The sequence below is a fragment of the Lutra lutra genome, chromosome 2 (genome assembly GCF_902655055.1).
Source record: "Lutra lutra chromosome 2, mLutLut1.2, whole genome shotgun sequence".
In the NCBI taxonomy this organism is placed as follows: Eukaryota; Metazoa; Chordata; class Mammalia; order Carnivora; family Mustelidae; genus Lutra; species Lutra lutra.
The window spans coordinates 96,961,165-96,981,572 of record NC_062279.1 but is presented as its reverse complement, the minus strand read 5'-3'; the positions used below and the strand labels follow the sequence as shown (position 1 = coordinate 96,981,572).

Here is a 20,408-nt window from a genome sequence, read left to right as displayed (position 1 = left end):
GAAATTACTTCAAATGGAAGAATGTCACTTTATCTGATGCTGTTGGGTTCTGGAGACACTGCATGAAAAGGATCTTTTTTTTTTTTTAATAAAAAGATACATTTATAAAGATTTGTATTGATTTCCCTTGCTGATTTAGACAGCCTCTTACATGATAAACAGAATTATTCTCATGTATTGCAAGCACTTATCTGATTTGCCCCTTTCTCCCCCAGCACTTGACACCATGCCTCACATGTAGGTACCCAGTGTTTGTGGTATGAAATTGAAAAAAAGAAGGTGACTGCCTCTTTGTTTATGAAAAATTAAAGTTCTTGGGAAGCTGGATTTTAGGCTCAGATTTACCATGATCACCTAGATTCTGTGTTTACCAGATGAAGTCTGCAATAATTACTCAAACACCCTCTCTTACTTCTCCAGGGGACAAACAGGTATAATGGGGGTGGTATGCCACTTTCAAAGATCCCTTAGTTAAAATGTGCTGTCCACATGACACTTTAGACTCAGAAATGTTACTGAGACATTGGGGGTCTCTGAGCATAATTCTAGAAGTCCTCTTCTATCTTATGATTTCTCCAGTGAGTCATTTGGAGGCGCAGCCAGCTCTGAAGGATTTCACCTTGGGCACTAGAGATTTGTGTTTTTGATCTCCAGTAGGACTTAGTTAGAAGAGATGTTTGAAATGGCACTCACTAAATATATTTAATTTTTTTTTCCAGTGAAAGCAGCAACTTTATAGAGATCTAAAAATGTGCATAACAGACTTGATCCCACTACATGTCTTGTTCCTATTCATAGATTCACCAAATACTAACTAAGCACCTACTATATGCCAGTTTAAGGCCCCAAAGCTCGATGTTATATGATCAAAACATTGATCAAAATTTGTGGAGCTTAAATTCTGGTGGAGGAGACAACTGCTAAGTGAAGTATAGACTATCTGAGATGGTGAGAAATGCCACGCCGAAAATACAGAAAAGAGGGTGAGGGATTATGGGCATAGGCAGAGAGAGATGTTGCAATTGTAAAGGTAAATCAGGTAATGACTCACTAAGAAGGTGACAACTCAAGACCTGAAGAAGGGAAAGGAGAAAATCATGCAGATACCTGGGAAAGGGAGAGATGATTTCAGGCAGGTTCACCAGCAGACTCACTATCCACTAGGCAAGGGCAGCACTGATGTGTGTAAGGACCACCAAAGGTGGCAGCATGCTAAAGAGATAAGAGAAGAGAAAGGGAATAAGGGGATCTCAGAGAGGTCAGGGTTCCTGGTGATGCTGGGCCTGGTGGGTCCTTATAAGGACTCGGTTTTGGAACAAAACAAGATAGGGAGACTTCAGAGGGCTAGAGATGAGGTGTGACATGATCCAACTTAGAGTCTGAAGATCACTCTGCTGTGTTGAGAATGGACTATTGATGGCCAAGGAGAAAAGCAAAGATAAGACAGGAAGTTGCTGCCATAATCTAGGAGGAAAATGGTGGTGGCTTGAACCAGGAGAGGGTGGGTGGTGAAGGAACAGGAAATGGTCAAATCCTAATGTGCTGCTCTGACTTCCGGTGGGCAAAGAGAGAGGTAGAGAGAAGTCAAGGTCAAGTCTGAGGTTTTTGTCTAAACAACTGGGAGGATAGAGTTGGCATTAACTAAGATGGACAACGCTGTGGGAGGAGCAGGTCTGGAAGTGCAGTGCAGGAGGTCGGTCTTAGACACCCCAGTGGAGCTGAAAGAAGGCAGTTGGATATATGAGTCTGGAGTTCAGGAGTGGGTCTAGACTGAAGATAAATTTAGTGTGAAAGACCTCTGCTTGAGACTGGATGAGCTCACCAAGGAAGTGAATATAGATAGAAAACAGAAAAAAAGAAGAGGTGCAGGGACGGCCTCCACAGGGGAACAGACTTCTGCTCCAGGAAGCTGTGGGAGATGGAGTGAAATAAAACAAAACCCAGGTGCCCTGACCAAGAAAGCAGATGAGGACGAGGGAAAAACCAGTGGGGTCCAACCTGCAGCTGAGTCCTGTAACTTAAGTACTAACACCTCACCGGTACATTTCACAAAGTGAAAGGGATAGGTGACTTCGGAAAGAGCAGGATAGGTGAAAATCTGGAGGTGATTGTGCATTAGGATAGATTCAGCAGAGATGAAGAGGACAGGAAATGGAGGGAATAGCAACAAGTATTGCAAGGCCTTTTGTAAGGTTAGCAAAGAAATTTGGAGGTGACTGCAGGCAGAAATGAGTGGGGAGGGTTTTAAGTTGTGAAAAATACTTGTATGTCTGTGTGCTGATGGAAATAATTCCATGTAGAGGGAATATTAATGATTTAAGAGACAGAGAGGAGCCTTGCCCTTGACCTGGCATGAGGGAGTGGGGTGCAGAATATAAATGAGAGGTGGCAAGTGGGAGCATGGAGAGCTGACCAGTAACCAGAGAGAGGGCGAAGAATAAGGGTGGGGAGGGGGATAGTGGGAGTTCTGGAAGATGTCTCGTGATTGTCACTTTTTTCAGTGGAGGAAAAATCGTGGTCATCAGCTGAAAGTGAGGATAGAGAGGGAGGTAGTGTTTAAGGAGAGAGGAGAAGGTGTGAAATAGCTGTCTAGAAGGATAGGACCAGGAACAGATGATGAAAATACAGTACAATTTTTGGCAGAATTAAGGGCCCATTTGCGTTCTGTTATCATGAATTTAAGATGAGTCTACTCGACATGGCTGTGCCCAGCCACGTTCTGCTACAAATCTCTGAAGGTGGTGTCGGGTAAGAGTGGCCAAGTGAGTGCCTTAGGGAAGGAGAGGGTTGGGGGAGCTGAGAATGTGAGGCAAGGGATTGTTGAGAAGATGGCCATGACCATTGAAAAGCGGTGAAGAGAGAAGAGGGAACGTGAGAGGGGTGAGAGAGAAGATTGGGAAGTTTAGTAGATTTGTGGGTCCTGGTGAAAGTTAGTCACAATAGAGGTCCTAGACGGGGTAAACCAGAAAGACGGGGAAGAGGAGAAAGTGGTGATAACTGAACTTGGGTTTCAGAGGGGTTGTAATTAATGATAAGGACAAGAGCTAGACAGGAGATTCTCTAACTTCAATGTGCATATAAATCCCTGAATTTCTTGTTGAGATGCTTATTTTGATTCAATAAGTATAAGTGGGCAGACCTGAGATTCTGCATTCCTATCAGGCTTCCAGATTACATAGATGCTTCTTGTCCAGGAATCTCATTTGAGAGACAGTCAGCTAGAGTGGTACTCCTCAACCCTATCAGTAAGTCACACCTCCTTGAGGAGTTTAAAAAATATAGACTAGACCAGTCTTGACTGGTGAATCAGGGTTTCTGTGGGTTACATTTAATTTCTCTGGATTGGATGTAGAATTGATATATTATGTATCTTGAAATTATTCTACAGTGAGGCCATGATTGAAAGTCTTTGGCCTTTGAATGTGAGTTTCTTAGAGACCAAGATCATGGCAGGAAGGAGGGCCACGTAATTGAGAGGCCAAAATGTTGAAAGTGTCATGTTTGTGGTTATTAAAATAATTAGAAATTATGACAGGAAATGTGCTGGATTAAGTGACTATGAGTCCAGAGGTCTGTAGATGACTACAAAATATATATATATATAGAAAGTAGGTGACATAATATGATGGCATGAGATTCAAGGCAAAGCTGTTTGGAGAGAATGCTCTAGAATAGATAGGCCAGAACAAGGAGGACATTTACGGACCTCCCCCCACCCCCAGGATGAGTGTATGTTGGATTTGGGAAATCAAACATCCACCACTTGAGAGAACTCCAGAAAAAACACAGCAGCATCATGAAGGGCTAGATTTTAGTTTTTAAAAAATGAAGAAGACAATCTAGAAAGAGTTTGAAGTTTGGGACTATTTTGCTGCTGCCTTCCGAAGCAGTGTGGAAGGCTGTGGAGATTTCTGCAGGGTGGGAGATGGGGAAGCACAGAGCAGTATGGGGATCCTAGTGCAGGCAGTGAGTGATGACCTGAGCTTCTTGTGGAGATGTGGTCTCAAAGCAGGACATCGCGGCAGCTGGGAGTACTGGCATGAAGAGAACAGGGGGTAGGAGACTTACCAGAAGCTGGAGGAGCCCACGGCTCACCTCTCCACTGGCTATTTCTAAGCAGCAGTGAACCCTCTGTTTCTTTAAATCTTGTCAATTGTGTAGAATGCTCATTTTCTTCCATGTAATAAACTTTCAAATAAACAAGTTGTTTGCAATATCCCTTAGGATCTCTTTATGTCACTTATGATCAGGATTATATCACTATTATTAACTGATGTGATTTAAAAAGAAGAAACCATAGTTTTCAACAGTCACAGGTTAGGTCGGATTCTCCAGAAGCAAACTATGAGGCCAAGATTTGAATGCAAGAGGTTTTTTATGGAAGCATTCCTAGGAGAGAGAACTTTCTAGGTGGGTGGAGCATGCTGGACAGAAAATGAGAAGCCCAGTACGTGTGGACATGCGGGTGTCACCTCAAGGAGATAGCTTCAGCCTCATCCCACAGGGGAAGTCTGGAGAATAGCAGCTCAGATTCTGACCCCAACTGGACACAAAGCATATTTCCATACCCATGAGACAATGGCTAAGGCAGAGGTTGTGAGGCAGGGGAGTTGCGAACCCTTAGGCATTTCAAGACAGAGTCCAGGAGTCTGAGACCCATCTTTCAAAGAGTAGCAATTATGGGTCCTTGAAAGAAAAGTACTATGAGCACACACATACGCACACACACAGTGGATACAAGACCAACTCAGGGAAGCCCAGCAGAGCCTTCTATAAGTAGAAAGCTTTCTTTAGAATGGCATAGATATGCTATAATAAAGATTAGATTTAAAAAATTAATGTCTGCTTTCAATTATTATCAATGATAATTAATGATAATTGATCATTATTGTCAACACTTCATAGCCGTATGCATTTTGCTACTTTCCCTCTTGTGTTTCTAATGAGATCATACTACTATACACATATGGCCAAATTTCTTAAAATTCATTTATTGATTTATTTTGATTTAACTACATAAAATAGCAATCTTAAATCTTAAGTTTAAATGAATACATTAGTTTTTGTTTTTTCCCAGAGTGTGTGGAATTTTTAATATATTTTACATTTAAAAAGAAACTAAAAAAGAAAGATATTTTCTTCCATATTAAAATATTTTGTAATTTCATTGATTTTCAATGCCATGTGTCATGTTCTTTTCTTTTTTTTTCTTTTTTTAAATTTAATTTTTTTTCAGTGTTCCAAAATTCAGATTTTGAGACAATCTAGGTCAAGAGAGTATGACTCTCTGATCAGATATATCCAAGCATGGACCTGACTTAAAGTGCTGTCTGTATTTGGAAACAAAAAATGCATGTTTTCAAGCTCCACTGTTTTAAATGGATTCCATTCTGTTTCTCACTACCATAGTGTATATACCAAGAACCTTTCTCCATTTCTTTTTTATTATTATTATGTTATGTTAGTCACCACTTAGTACATCATCGGTTTTTGATGTAGTGTTTCATGATTCATTAGTTGCATATAACACCCACTGCTCATCACAAGTGCCCGCCTTAATACCCATCACCAGGCTCACCCATTCCCCCATCCCCTCCCCTCTAAAACCCTCAGTTTGTTTCCTCGAGTCCACAGTCTCTCATGGGTCGTCCCCCATCCAAGTTCTCCCCTTTATTTTTCCCTTCCTTCTCCTAATGCCCTCCATACTATTCTTTATGTTCCACAAATAAGTGAAACCATATGATAATTGACCTTCTCTGCTTGACTTATTTCACTGAGCATAATCTCCTCCAGTCCCATCCATGTTGAAGCAAAATTTGGGTATTCATCCTTTCTGATGCCTGAGTAATATTCCATTGTGTAAATGGACCACATCTTCTTTATCCATTTGTCTGGTGAAGGGCATTTTGGCTCTTTCCACAGTTTGGCTATTATGGACATTGCTGCTATGAACATTAGGAAGCATATGGCCCTTCTTTTCACTACAGCTGTATCTTTGGGGTAAATACCCAGGTGTGCAATTACTGGGTCATAGGGGAGCTCTATTTTTAATTTTTTGAAGAAACAACACACTTTTCCAAAGCGGCTGCACCAACTTGCATCCCCACCAATAGTGTAAGAGGGCTCCCCCTTCTCCACAACCTCTCCAACACTTTTTGTTTCTTGCCTTGTTAATTTTTGCTATCCAAGATCAAAAAGAGGCGGTTCCGTGGTGTAATGGTGAGCATTCTGGACTCTGAATCCGAGATCTAAAAGAACCTCTCAAACTCAACTCCCAAAAACAGATAATCAAGTAAAAAAATGGGCAGAAGACATGAACAGACACTTCTCAAAACTTCTTTAGTTTTAGCCATTTTCAAATGGCTAACAGACATATGAAAAAATGTTCAACAGCATTAGCCATCAGGGAAATTCAAGTCGAAACTACATTTAGATACCACCTTATACCAGTTAGAATGCAAAAACTGACAAGGCTAGAAATGTTTCACCATTTCAAAATTTGTATCACTACAAACAGTTGCCCTTAACTACATCCTCACAGGTTTATTTCAGGATTGTTGTTGGTTTTTGCTTCCTCCTTTGAATTGTGGCTTCTCGTCTAAGGATTAGAGAAGCATTATTTTAGAGTCCCTATGTTGGATGTAATTTAGAGCTGTACCACATCAAACCCACTGACAGATTTAGAGATTAATTTCCAGACCTCTTGTGGTGCCAGCAAAACTCCTTAAGATTTTGAAAATGGCTACACTGTTGACTCTCTACTGCTAAAGATTACTTGTATCCGTTATCCCAATACTGCAAAAGAAAAGTTTAAGTGTGGCAAATATAAATGTTCTGCTTTATGGAAAAACCTGTGCATAGAAAAAAAAGAGGAAGAAGAAGAATCAATTTATAGAACAAGAAATCGTTAATCCTCCATTGGGACAGCTTATACAGCTGTATCTCCTTCCTTTCAATCCATAAGGATAACATTGCTGTTGCTAAATGTTACTTACATGAAAAAATAGTTCAGTATTTTTTTTTAAATATTTTATTTATTTGACAGAGAGAGATCACAAGTGGAGAGAGAGAGAGAGATCACAAGTGGAGAGAGAGAGAGAGGAGGAAGCAGGCTCCCTGCCTAGCAGAGAGCCTGATGTGGGACTCGATCCCAGGACCCTGAGATCATGACCTGAGCTGAAGGCAGAGGCTTAACCCACTGAGCCACCCAGGCAGCCCTAGTTCAGTATTTTTGAACAGTCACGTATTAGGTCAGGCTCCCCAGAAGCAAACCAAGCCTAGTGATCCACAAAAAGAGAACTTTGAGTATAATGTATATGCTCTTTGGATTATACTGAAAGTTGGTACAAAACCTTTTTTCCTCCAAGTATTTTGGCTTGAAAGCATCTCCAAATATGTGTTTGCTACATTTTAACATAAATGTGTTTTGGGGGAAATTTAATCCATATGTTTCAGCGAGGTTACATGTAAATAATCCAAATGTTGGTTTATTAGAGCTACAGGATGTCTAAGATGCCTTTTGAGCTCTTTTAATAGTCTTTACATTCTTTTGTGAAAAGCCGTGAGTAAGTTGCCAAGAGTAAACAAATCGAATAGCAAAAAGCTTTGAGTTCAGTTTGAAATGCTTAGCCTATTATTTTTGATTGGGTTCTGAACTTGGCAGGGCGCATTCCCTGTTCCTACCCTCAGGGCGAAGTGAAACCATTTGAACACTGTATTTCCCAATTGGTTAATTGACATTTGAGAATTAATGGAGTACAGACAGAATTATGTTTGGCAGGTGAGTGATACTTTACGTGACCTCAGAAAGTTACTTCCTCTGGTTTGCAGAAGCTCAGAGCATGGAGCAATGTTACACAAATTATGAAGCACATGTTAGGACAGACAGCCGTTGAGGGATCCATACTGGGGATTTCTCTATTTCTCTTTGCATCTTCAGGTGGAATGGTTGAAAAATGAAGACATCATTGATCCCGTTGAAGATCGGAATTTTTATATTACTATTGATCACAACCTCATCATAAAGCAGGCCCGCCTCTCAGATACTGCAAACTATACTTGTGTGGCCAAAAACATCGTTGCCAAGAGGAAAAGCACGACAGCAACTGTCATAGTCTATGGTGAGTGAGCTGTCCAAGTCTCAATTTAGTTCATGTCAAACTACCGTTTCTCGTTTTAATTTAAAATCTCCAGGAGAGGCCCTTGGCAATCCACATCGCTACTCTCTCCCAGCCTCGGGCTCCGCCAGTGAGACTTACCTGCTTCCCTGACACTCATAGAAAGACTAGGCTTGGAAATTCCTAGCCCTTGTCAGTGAGCTTATGGGGAAGATGAAGGAAAGCTACCTGAGCACTGACACCAGAGCCAGCAGATGGCCCTGCCTCTCTAAGCCCTCTACTCTCTGTACCCCGGGCCCCCCAGAGCTAGAGTTGGGAGATGGAGATGCTTGAGTCATCCTGCTCATCCATCTGGGGCTCAGTCAGGTAAAGGAGCTGACCTGTTCCCCCAAACACATCAGATCAACGTTGACTTCCTGGAACTTGCCTCATCACACCCTCCAGGGTCCTTAGAGTGAAGGCAAAAACTGCTATCTCCATGGCCCTCATCCTAATCACGAGGCAAGGTTTAACAGAATGATTTCTTCCGGAAGCTTCCCGTCCACACGCTGCTCCTTTCTAGTCCAGCTCATCTCTGATGGGGCCTCTCCTTTCTCCAGAAATACTCAACAGTTCCACTCCCAATTTTGCTCTAGCGTGTGATGCTTTTATTTCTCCACACTTTTTAGCACTCACTTGTCTTCGAGGCATTCTATGGGTGGTTTCATTTCCCTAGCTGTGCAGTAAGCTCCGTTCTAGATGGAGAGACCACTCTATGCACTTCTCACAGCGTCGGACATGCAGAAGGTCCTCATATGCTTGATGATTTATTGTATCAAAGGTCACCTAACAACCCTGGGAAGTATTTTGAGGGTATGCCACCTCTTACATGAGATACCTATGTCACACCACCCACTTAGGGAAGCTTCTCATGGCTGCATTAGTGTTAAAGGATATTCCAAGGGCCTTCGGGTGTGGGTGACTGTGAAGGAAGGGCAGCTGTTGGCAAGTATCTGGCTCATGGTACTTACTGCTGATAGTGCCCTTTGGATGGATGTCTCCATGCTGTAAGGAGTTACAAGAAACAGGAGCCACTGTGATGTTCCAAAGGCTAAATATGGTGACGCTTTAAATCTCTCGTTTTCATTACAAGACAGATACAGACTATTTTTTAATCTTCTGAATACTCTGAAGCTGAATTTCCTCGTCAAGATAATGGCTGTTAAATTGTAAGCTGTTGCCTCTCTTCAGTCACAATGAAATGATTCCTCTTTTTGTCTTTTTCTAAACCGGCTGAAGGACTTGATTAACAATTTGAAGGGCAAAAGAGAAACGGAGCGCATCACAGCACGTAGTAATCATAGATAACTAATGAAGACAGACTCTGTGTATGCATTATATAGATGCTTAATATATATGCAAATCTCTCTTCCTATGTATAGCATCCTTTCAATATCTATAAATACAAGCTGAACATTGTTGTTAGAAAGAATCAAACACAAGGAACTTGAACATTTTGAGTTCAAAAATAGCACTGGACTAAGGGTCAGGAGACTTGTGCTCTCAGACTAGCTCTCCCTCTAACTGACCCTAAGTGGGTCACTTGTCCAGGGTGCTAGGAGCCTGTGTCTCCTTCTCTGTAGAATGGGAGAATAAGCCTGGGACTTTCACGTTCCTTTTTTTTTTTTTTCTCTAGAAGTTTATGATTATTCATTTCTCATTAAAATCCTACCGGGCGGGGGTGGGGGGGGAACCTACCAGAGCATTACATGTATACTATAACCCCAAATATTGGCCTGCCAGGATGCTAGTAAGCAATTTACACTGACAATTCCATGACATCTGGTTTTGTAAAGCTGAGCAGGTTAAGTTGCTTTCTGGAACACTGACTGAAACTCAACCTATCAACCATCTGTTTGTCCTTCTCATGGCCCCATAAAGGAAGTCGTCCCAGGCTCATAGATAAGGCTCACCAGAAGTCCACAGCAAAACATATACATCTAATGAGTACTTCATTTTGAGGTCTGCTGTGTATATTTATTTTTGTTAGTATCATGCTTAGATCAAAAATGCATGTCTGTTATAGAAAATTTGGGAAACACAGAAATGGTCAAAGAAGAAAAGGTCCATAACCCTGTCATCTTGTCATTCAGAAACAACTTTCAAAAAGATTGATATGCATACTACTGGTATTTTCTATGGATAGATAAGATTTTAAAATAAGGGGTATAAATATATTTTTTACTTAAAACATAATGTTGAAATACTCATATATTATTAAATAGACTTCTCTAGAACCATTTTTAATGGCTGCCTAGGTGTCAGTCACATGAACAGGCATCTACTTTACCATTTTCCTATTGTTAAACATTACAGTTGTTTACAGTTTTTTACCTTTATATAGAAAGTAACTGTGATGAAAAAGCACTCTTGTCTGAGTCTGTATGTACAACACATTTATGATGATTTCCCATTGCATAGGCTTCTAGAAGAGGAGATGCCGGGTGTATGATGTACACCTGTATGGTATACCCGAATGTCCAGCCCCCTTCTTTATGATCAGGAGGTAGACACTAATTCTCATTGTATTGGGTTTTAACTACCAGCAAATAATTTTTTGTTAGCAAATGCTTAATTACAATAATTGAATCTCAACTCACATTATGTAAGTACTAAAATATACCAAAGTATTTTCTAGAGGGAGATCTCCAGAGGTGAATAGTGAACATAGCATTAGAATGTAGGTTTTACAGTCATACCTATACTGAAGTCTCCATGAAACACCATAAGAAGCCTTTACACACAGCATGGATATACATTTCAATTACATAAACTAATTGCCAATTCAATCAAATAGCTACTCAATTAGTTTAAAATCTAGCAATATTAAGGCTATTTTTTAACCAGGTTCACTGGGTTATTGAAACTGACTAAAAGTCCATAAAGGGTTGTAATGTTTACATATGCTAAAAAACAAACTAATCAATCATCTGCTATTAAGAAAGAGCTACATGATTTTTTTCAGTTCTCATACTTCAGATCCACCTTCAGCCTTGGCATAAGGATGTAAATATTTATTATTTGAGATAAGCTGTCAAAAATAATTTTTGAAGCTTGAATAGGTAAGGGGAATATATATTTTTAAGAACACTAGCCAAGGAAAATAGAACACAGTTCTATTTGTTTTTCTGAGTAGGTGAGTAAATTTGGGTAATCCATTTTATTTTTCTCTATGCTTAGATTCTTCTGCTCTTTGATAATACTTTGAATGAAATGATGGCCTGGGTCCCTTTTAGATTTCAATTTTTTCATTTTTTATGGTCACTTAGCAGATGAGTTTTTGTTTATGTGTTGTGTGTGATTTGTGTGTCTGTGTGTGCATGAACACACATGTAATTCACATTTTGTATTTACCTCCTTCCAGTCAATGGTGGCTGGTCCACCTGGACAGAGTGGTCTGTGTGTAATAGCCGCTGTGGACGAGGATATCAGAAGCGCACAAGGACCTGCACCAACCCAGCACCACTCAATGGTGGTGCCTTCTGTGAGGGGCAGAGTGTGCAGAAAATAGCCTGTACCACCTTATGCCCAGGTAAAAAAAACAGTGTTCTCATTCCAAATGTGTCTTCCCATTCCAGAAATACAAAAACCTGTATTCTTGACCTGAATGTGTGATAAACATTATTCATATCCATCATGCCAGTAAATGCTTACATTGTTGAGAAATCAAATCTTTTTCCCCCAAACTGTACTTAACTTTATTACCCAAACATGCAAAAATAGAATAAAACAAGAGATTAAACACTTAGGGACATAATCCCTCTCTATTACTCAATGAAACTGCTGGAGCCAAGATTATAGGTTTTGTAATTCAAGGGATTTGGGCAGCACTGAAAGCCACACATTTTAGGAATAACAACCCTTGATCTTCAGACAGCCATGGACATTATTGGGATTAAAATTTAAAAAATGTTTTAGACTGAAATATTTGATATTTAGTGTCAGTTTCTGGGCAAGGACAAATAAAATACTTGGAATGAATTAAAAGGAAGGCAAAGCTTTGTGACACATGAGCTAATGGATTTTGAAAATACAATGCAGTCAGCTCTTTATTGTCTGTACATGTTGGTCACCTATTTTTGTGAGTTATTTGCAGTGGGACCTATGACGAGATTGCATCCCTCTGCTGCCGAGCATCTTTTTGTCCTGTCTCATATTGTCACCAGCTCTTATCCTAGGCAAATTGAAGGTGCAATTTGCCAAACTCAAAACCATCTAAAATGCTTAATTATATGATATATTAAAAAGTTTAGCTAAAATGACTTTGAAATAATCTATAAATTTTGTACATTCCATTGAGCTAGCTGTTATGATATCAATTTCATTTTTTTTAATTTTTATTTTGTTTTTCTGTTATTTCATTATTTAGAAACAGTGTCCTTACTTCCCTTTATTTAGTCTATATTTTGTTTTATCCATCCTCTAATAAATAGTTTATCAGAAATGGGTTGTACAAATGAGCTGGAAAGAAAAATATAATCTATCTTTTATATTCCCTGTCCATTTTCAAATATCCAAACAGTATCCCATACTGAAGCCTTTGAGAGATTTTATTTGTGTAACAAATTTTGACACTTAGCTAGGTTTAGAATTTCAATATTTTACCTTATACTCTCCTATATTTTATATAGATGTTTACTTCCACAATTGAAATTGCATTGAACATTCTGACTTGAAATAAAAGTGTGTGTGTGTGTGTGTGTGTGTGCGCGCGCGCACTTTAGGATGATCTAGGTCAGAGCAAATGTTTTTTCTCCAAATAGCTGGGAGTTGCTTAAATAGCCAACTCTGGATGATTGAAATATTAATGCTTTCATAATTTTTTCATATGAGTATGTTTATATCGCCATACACGTTATACATAATATATTTACACAATAATTTGAATATGAAATCATACAGATTTCCTAAACTATGTAGACCACTAAAATTGATATAATTTCTATGAATATGTAAGTGTAAGATGTTATATATATTAGATGTTCAATAAATGATGTTTGGCATTGTTTTATATTGAATTCTAGGTAATCATAACTATTTATATATTTCAAGAAAATTTTTAAATTTAACTACTCTTTAATATTCTTGTATTAATTATGTAAGAATTTTTTAAGAAGGCATTATAAGTGTGACTTTAGTGAAATTTAGTGTACTTTTTTCAACTTAGAATTTAAGTGGTGTGTGTTTAAGATAGAAATATATCAGCTCAGTATCACTGAGATTACTAACAAGTCAGCAACAAAAATTAAGGAGAAAGTTAGTAAATTCTAAATAACTGAATCACAGCAAAAGAATTATGAATGCATGTAAATATTATTTTTAAAATAAAAATAGAAATTTCTATATCATCAAATAATGGCATAGAATTACCAAATCATATATGGAAAATAATAGTCATTTCAACAAAGCATTGAAGAAGGTCTCAACAGAATCAAGATGCCTGGATAAAAAAATAAAATGAAAAGAGTATTTAAGACAAGGATGGATGATAGGTAGATAGATAATAGATGATGGATGGATGGATGGATCAGATAGATACATAGATACATAAATGATAGATATGGATGGATGGGTAGATGGATGGATGGATGGATGGATAAATAAATGGATAGGTAGAGGAATAATTAGATAAGGATAGGTGGATGCATGGAAAGTTGGGTCAGTGAGTAGATAAATAGACTTTTTCCCCATTGTACCAACCTCTTCTCCATATTGTCACACAGGTTTACCTTCACTGCTCACATGACACTATGCATGAAGAAACCTTGGCTCCAGAAAGAGGTCCCCTAATTTTCAATGCAAAATCCAAAATCTTCCCTTTTAAGAGAAAAAAGGGGTGCCATCATGATCTACTTTTATGTACCTCCTGGTTCTCATCAGCTCCTAGCGACAACATTGGTTTCTGTGCCTTCCTTTAAGCAATTCCTTGCCTTGGTCAGTAAAGATACAGTCACACCCTCAGGAAGAAAATTTCACAGAATCCCGATGACGTATATCTCCCATACTCACTTCCCAGCAGCAGACATGAATGCAGTCCTCCTTGATGGGGCATTTTCTTCAGTTTTCTGTTTTGTTTTATTTGTACATGAGCCCTACTCCCTTCTCCCCACAAGTAGCTGCTTCTCCATCTGACCTTCTGCTGGTTTTTGTGTGTGTGCGTGGCAGTGGATGGCAGGTGGACTTCATGGAGCAAGTGGTCTACTTGTGGGACCGAGTGCACGCACTGGCGCAGGAGGGAGTGCACGGCGCCCGCCCCCAAGAACGGAGGCAAGGACTGTGATGGCCTCGTCTTGCAATCCAAGAACTGCACTGATGGGCTTTGCATGCAGAGTAAGTCAATTTGAGCAAACAAAAGACACATGCGAGGCCTGAGGTTTAACCATTTGGATTTCTTGGAAATATTAGAAATTAAGAATTCCAAACAACAGGGAAAAAAATGCAGTAATATGCCAGAATACTAGCTCTGTGTCAGAACTGAAAGAACTAATCTCCCAGGAACCAGAATGAATAATAACTATCCAGTTAACAAATGACATACACACTATTGAGTTCTCATGAGCGAAGAGTGATTCAGTCATATCCATGGGGAACTGTCACTCTTTCCAGACTAGGGAACCATTCCTTAGTTTTATTTGAATGCATAAAAGGGCACCCCAAACTCCTCAGAGTAGAATCACATGACTTTGATAAAGTAAGCTATTTATTCCTAATTCACGGCCATTACTGAACCAATGTCCATGAATGTAAAATTCATATAAAGCCCAGGAAATGGTTCTGCAGATAGATTTACCAATTTACAGCGAATGCTTAGTGGGAACATCTCTGTAAGTCCTTAAAAATGCTAGGCTTGTGTTAGTGTTTGTTTAAAGGAAATAATGTTAATGAAACAAAAATTTTAAAAATGGGTGTAGAAGGTTGACTAAGGAATATAATGAATGAGGAGGCTAAATAGTCCCCATTTTCCAAGACCTCATTTCTCAGCTTTTCGTGAGGGGACCGTAGTTCGATTTCCGTACTTGCAAACTCTGACCCCTTTCCTTGAGGTGTCCTTGGATATACAAATTTTACCATCTTACATGACCATGAATTAAGGTGGTAAGAATTGTTCTGATATCACACCTATGGAGATGAATGGATCAGACAACAGACTCTCTTTGGATCTTAACTAAGAGTTGCCAGATGTCGACATTCATTATAACATATTGTGAATTCTTTGCAAAACAGAAGCAACCACATATATTTGTGTAGAAGTATTTGTATTCATCATTTAAGAATAAAGTATTCCACTTTCACCACTTTTATGAAATTCTGTTTACCTTCCACTGCCTATATACACAAGGACCTTGAAAAAGAACCCCTTACTTAAAATACCAATAAGTAATTACATTGCTGACACAGAATAGAAATCCAACAGGCTTCTTATTTTTCTGTCCACAGTATGTTGCATTCTTTGAGACCTGGCGGCTGCTGAGTGTAAAGCACAGCTTCTGGTTATGATTTTCAGACTGCTACTGTGTATCTCACCAAGTTTGTATTAGAAATGCAAGAATGAAAAGAATACAGCTGTTTTCCTAACCATTAATCCAGAGATACAGGGTTTATTCCTCTAGGCATGAGTTTGAGTTGAGGATTAAAATAAAAACATAGCACAGCCAAGTTAGTTTTTATTTTAACATTTTTTGTAATTTAATATTCTTCCTTTAGTGGAGAACAAATTGATTCATATGATCAAAAAGTAGCAATATTTGAAGTCTCTCTCTCTCTCTCCCCTTGTTCCTCATCTCTCTTCCTTTCTCTCTATGTATTTCAACTTTGGATGATTTAACACCTATCACTTCTATTGTGCATATTTTAAAATTCCCAAAGCAACCTATTTATCAAGAAATACAATCCGGCAAGATGGAACTTTGGGTCTTTAATTAGTTACACAAAATGACATTTTCTAAATTATGGTATTTGTCAAATACAAACATGACATATTCAAATTAAGACTTTCATGACATAGCATCCCCTTGGCAGCTAGCTTTTTTCTTACGGCACTAATAGAATTTCTTTTTACGTACAGATATTTGTCAGTAATGGTGGCATGAAGTGGTTGTATAAATCAGGAAGAGAAACAAGGCTACAAGAGAGTGTTTTGTTGTTGTTTCCTTTTGTTTGTTTATTTTTTTTATCAAGTCTCTTGTTAGGTTGAAACATTTGAGTGTTTGGATTAAAATCAGTCAGTTAAAAAGCTATATCCTTTTACAATTCTGATTTGCTGTAGTAACAGCCCTACTAAGTCAATAAACTCTTTCATCTGCTCTCCTATTTCTACTCTAGGGCAACAGAAAATTGTAGTCTGTACTATTGATTTCCTCAGTGAGAAAAACCACAGAGATAGTGCTGCACTGTGTAATGATAGTATTTTACAGTGAAAGCTATAGTTTCTACTTACCTGTAAGCTGGGTGTTTCTGGCATAGCATTGCACCAAAGTCTTGCAAAGAAATAATACTGCTCTTGGTCCTTATTTGGGAAAACAAAGGCTTTCTAATAATGAAAGTACCCAGCTTGCAAGGACAGGGTCTATATTAAGAAATAGAATGGGGTAGAAAAGACAGCCAGAAAGTAGCAATTGACAATTCGGGATTATCATTTAACATTTATTTACTTTAGGAGAATTAGGGTCTTTGAGGCATTAACATCTTTCATCAACATTGCAATGTTTGTCTCAAAATAAAACTAGTTACTATTAAACCAAGTGTACAATACCTCTGAAATTGTATTCCTAGTTGAAATTATATACAGATGATTCTAATATAAATGTAGACGTACTTCTAGATAGGAGAAATTCAGAGTTTATCATAGAGGTCTGTAGAATTCAGAAACCTAGATAATGTAGTGTAGTATATTTTAAAAGCCAGATTGACACTTAAGAGCAATACAATGTGAAATATATAGAATAGATTACTGTTAATGCCTATTCAGTAATATGTTCAAAACAGTCATATTCAGTCACATTCCTTCCTTAACCACCACCCTCGATACAAATAACTTTGACTCAAAATATATAGAAATATGGGTAAAATATTAAAACTTAAAAGATATACATATACATATGTATGGAATGTACATATATGTGTGTGTCTGAGAAAAGGAGAGTGAGTCAAGTTTGAAAGAAAGAGAAATCCTCAAATCATCAAGATAAAACTAGAGAGGTAACTGCATGACATGAGTAGATACCAGAAAAATCCAGAGAGACATTGGTCATGGATATAGATCCTAGGGATTGGAAGTGAGCCTTTTTGTTTTAGGACAGAGGTAGAGGCCCAGAATTTGCACAAGCCTGAGGCCAAGAGTTGAAATCTAGAGCCCTTTGAATAAAGCCAGGTCTCATAAGTGGCTACTCCCACCGTGAAAAACAACTAGAAAATTTTTACCCACCAGCCCAGGGAAGCCACAGGATAATTCATGACAGAGAAAATTAAAACAAAATCTTCACTTAAATAAAACCACAATCCTACATCCAGATCTGCTGTGGAGTCTAAGATACAGTACTAAATGAATAAAAAACAAAAGATATGTAATTAATGTAATTGGTGAAACTTCTAGGGTACCAGCAGTAGCAAACAACAAGCCATTCTCTTGAGTTCTTTCCACAGCCTGAGTGCATTGGTCTCTGACAAAAATAGCCCACTCCTAGAAATGAGATTACAATACAAAGTTTCACATCCCCCAGGGGAACAGTCTGCTGCCAGAGAGAGTGCACAACACAGTAAGTGAGTTACTTAACACTCTCATAACATGGGCTCAGAGCAGTCTGAGTGAGACTATAAAGTAAATAAAAGTAAAAAGACAAACTGTGTTTTTAAAAAGCATATAAGCAGAAATGCAAGAATACAATATCGTAAAAAGGATAGACAGATTTGGGGGAAAATCAAATGGAATGCCTAGAATGGTAAACAATTAAAAGCTAAAACTCAGTGGAAGGTTAAAAATCAAATCAGAGACAACTTTGGATACAGCTGAAGGGAAAGTTAGTCAACTGGAAGGCAGATCCCATGAAACTTCTCAGAACACAGGGAAGAAAGATAAAGCAAATGATTATAGAGAAGGGAGGTTAAAACACAGGTAGAAAAGAACAAGAAAATCCAAATTTGCTCAAGAGAATAAAATGTAAAAGATTTTCAGACAATCCAAAAAAAGAGAGCTTATAATTCACAAACTCTCACTGAGTAAACTACTAAAAATATAAAATAAAAATTGATTCTTTAAAAAAGGACAGACCAATGAAGAGGCAGAAAATAAAATGAAAATAAAATGGAGTGAATTTGTTGACAACCTTAACACCGCATGTGGGAAAGTGTGATCTGAGTTAAAATTTTCTAATATCCATATAGTGTTCAGTAAAAACAATAAATAACACTATTTGCATTCACTTCCATTGATGCAAGTTTGCCAGTTAAAATATTAAGACTGACTACACACACAAAGGTAGATTTGTAAATTCAAAATAAGGTTTTTAAGGACAGGAAAGGAACTACAACCACAAAAAACAAAAAGACAAAACAAAACAAAAAACCATGGTAAATGAAAACAATAATTAAGATGGTGATAGGCCAGGGATCATCATATGTCAGGGGTACTAAGGTAAATGAATTAAATTTACCTGTTAAAGGAGGTTCAAAATTATAGTAAAAAATCCTGTTCTATACTGTTTAGGAGAGACATACTTAAATTCATAATTATAGAGAAAGATTGAAAGTTAGGAAGTGGAACTTAACAGTATAGTGCAAACCTTATTTTAAAATAGCTTTGACTACCTAATTAGGCTATTATTAATTCAGTTTCATCTCCCATTATGCCTAAGTAGCACATATCAGACATTGGTTTTGCTCATAGTTTTAATTTAGATGTTCGTTTCTCTTAGACTCTGTAGTTTCTAGACTATTTAGTTTTCTGAGTAATTAATCAAAAATTTTATAAATTGCTTACCCCCTCTTAGTTTTGTTTTTAAAACACTTTAGAAAATATGTGGTCCCCCAATGCTAAATGAAATTTTTAATCAAAAGTCTTCGAGGGTTTCTTACAAGATAAATGGATGTTTTAAAGGTATAATAATGCTAAATGTTAGCGAATGTGCAAAGTGAAGTCTTTTGTATTTTGCTAACTAGAATACAAATTTTTACAATTATTTGGGGAGCAATTTGAAAATATGAGTTAAGGGCTTTAAAATTGTTTATACTATTTGGTCCAGTAATCCTACTTTAATGAATAAATTTTAAGATATTAATCTGAATACCTAAGAAGATATATGCCAAATAAGCTTTACATTCTTTGTAACTTATTGTGAAAAAAAAAAAAAAAAAAAAAAGCGAAACTTGAAAATCCAGGATTAGAGCAGTGGTTAAGTAATAATATGGCATTTACATACTATGTAAAGTGGAATACCATACAGCCACTAAAATGTTTATGATGGTTTAACATGGAAAAGCAGAATATGGACTGACATATGCATTTAATCATAACTGTGTCAAAGTAAGCTTAGGAAAAAGATGAGTGAAATATGCATTTATTTTTGGCCAGTGAGATTGCAAGTAATTTCTTTCTTTTTCAGTATCTTTTTTCTTCACCATGTTCTTTATGCTTGGCTTTTCATTATGTTTATGGTTAAAGTGACTTTCTAAAAAAGAGATATTGAGGATCGGCTAGAACAACAGTATGATCCTGGAAGCAGGAATCTTGGAATTTGAGAAATAGCCATATCACGGACTTGCCCTAGAAGATTGGTCCAGTTGATTCAAATTAGATTCGATTAAAATTTGATTACCAAAAAAAGTATTTGCATTAAAGACCTACATAAACCCTAGCTGAATAAAAACCCTGGGGGGGGGGGGGCGGGGGCAAGAGTTACTTACAGCCAGTAAATGAAGGATACATATAAAAGGATTTTGAAGACATGGGGGTTTGGAGCTGAGTTATAGTTTTGCATTATTTCCCAGTTGCCTATTATATACATATAACTTTGTCCTTGCAAGCACACTTAAAGTGTTTGATGAATTGGATTCATTATAAGAGGCTGTGTAATTTCATTTGTGAAACAAGGTCATGGTCTTTAAGCAATTTTAGGAGCTCCACTAAATTTTTAGGCCATCCATGCACATTGGTTGATACTGAAGTATAACATGTGTCGTGGATATGTTACACTGAATGGATGCTCGTTGGCCTGAAAAAGTAGTTCCTACACTGGAGATTCAAATTAAGAACTTCAA

General features: G+C 37.8%; 1 protein-coding gene across 3 annotated transcripts in view; it reads left to right on the top strand.

Moving 5' to 3' along the window:
• UNC5C (unc-5 netrin receptor C) overlaps window positions 1-20,408 on the top strand; it is a 359,485-nt gene that overhangs the window by 282,476 nt on the left and 56,601 nt on the right. For all 3 annotated transcript variants that reach the window (XM_047718027.1, XM_047718026.1, XM_047718024.1), the window contains exons 5-7: window positions 7,940-8,120; window positions 11,521-11,688; window positions 14,322-14,486. In XM_047718027.1, the coding sequence (XP_047573983.1) occupies window positions 7,940-8,120; window positions 11,521-11,688; window positions 14,322-14,486 (514 nt within the window). The remainder of the gene's footprint in view (window positions 1-7,939; window positions 8,121-11,520; window positions 11,689-14,321; window positions 14,487-20,408) is intronic.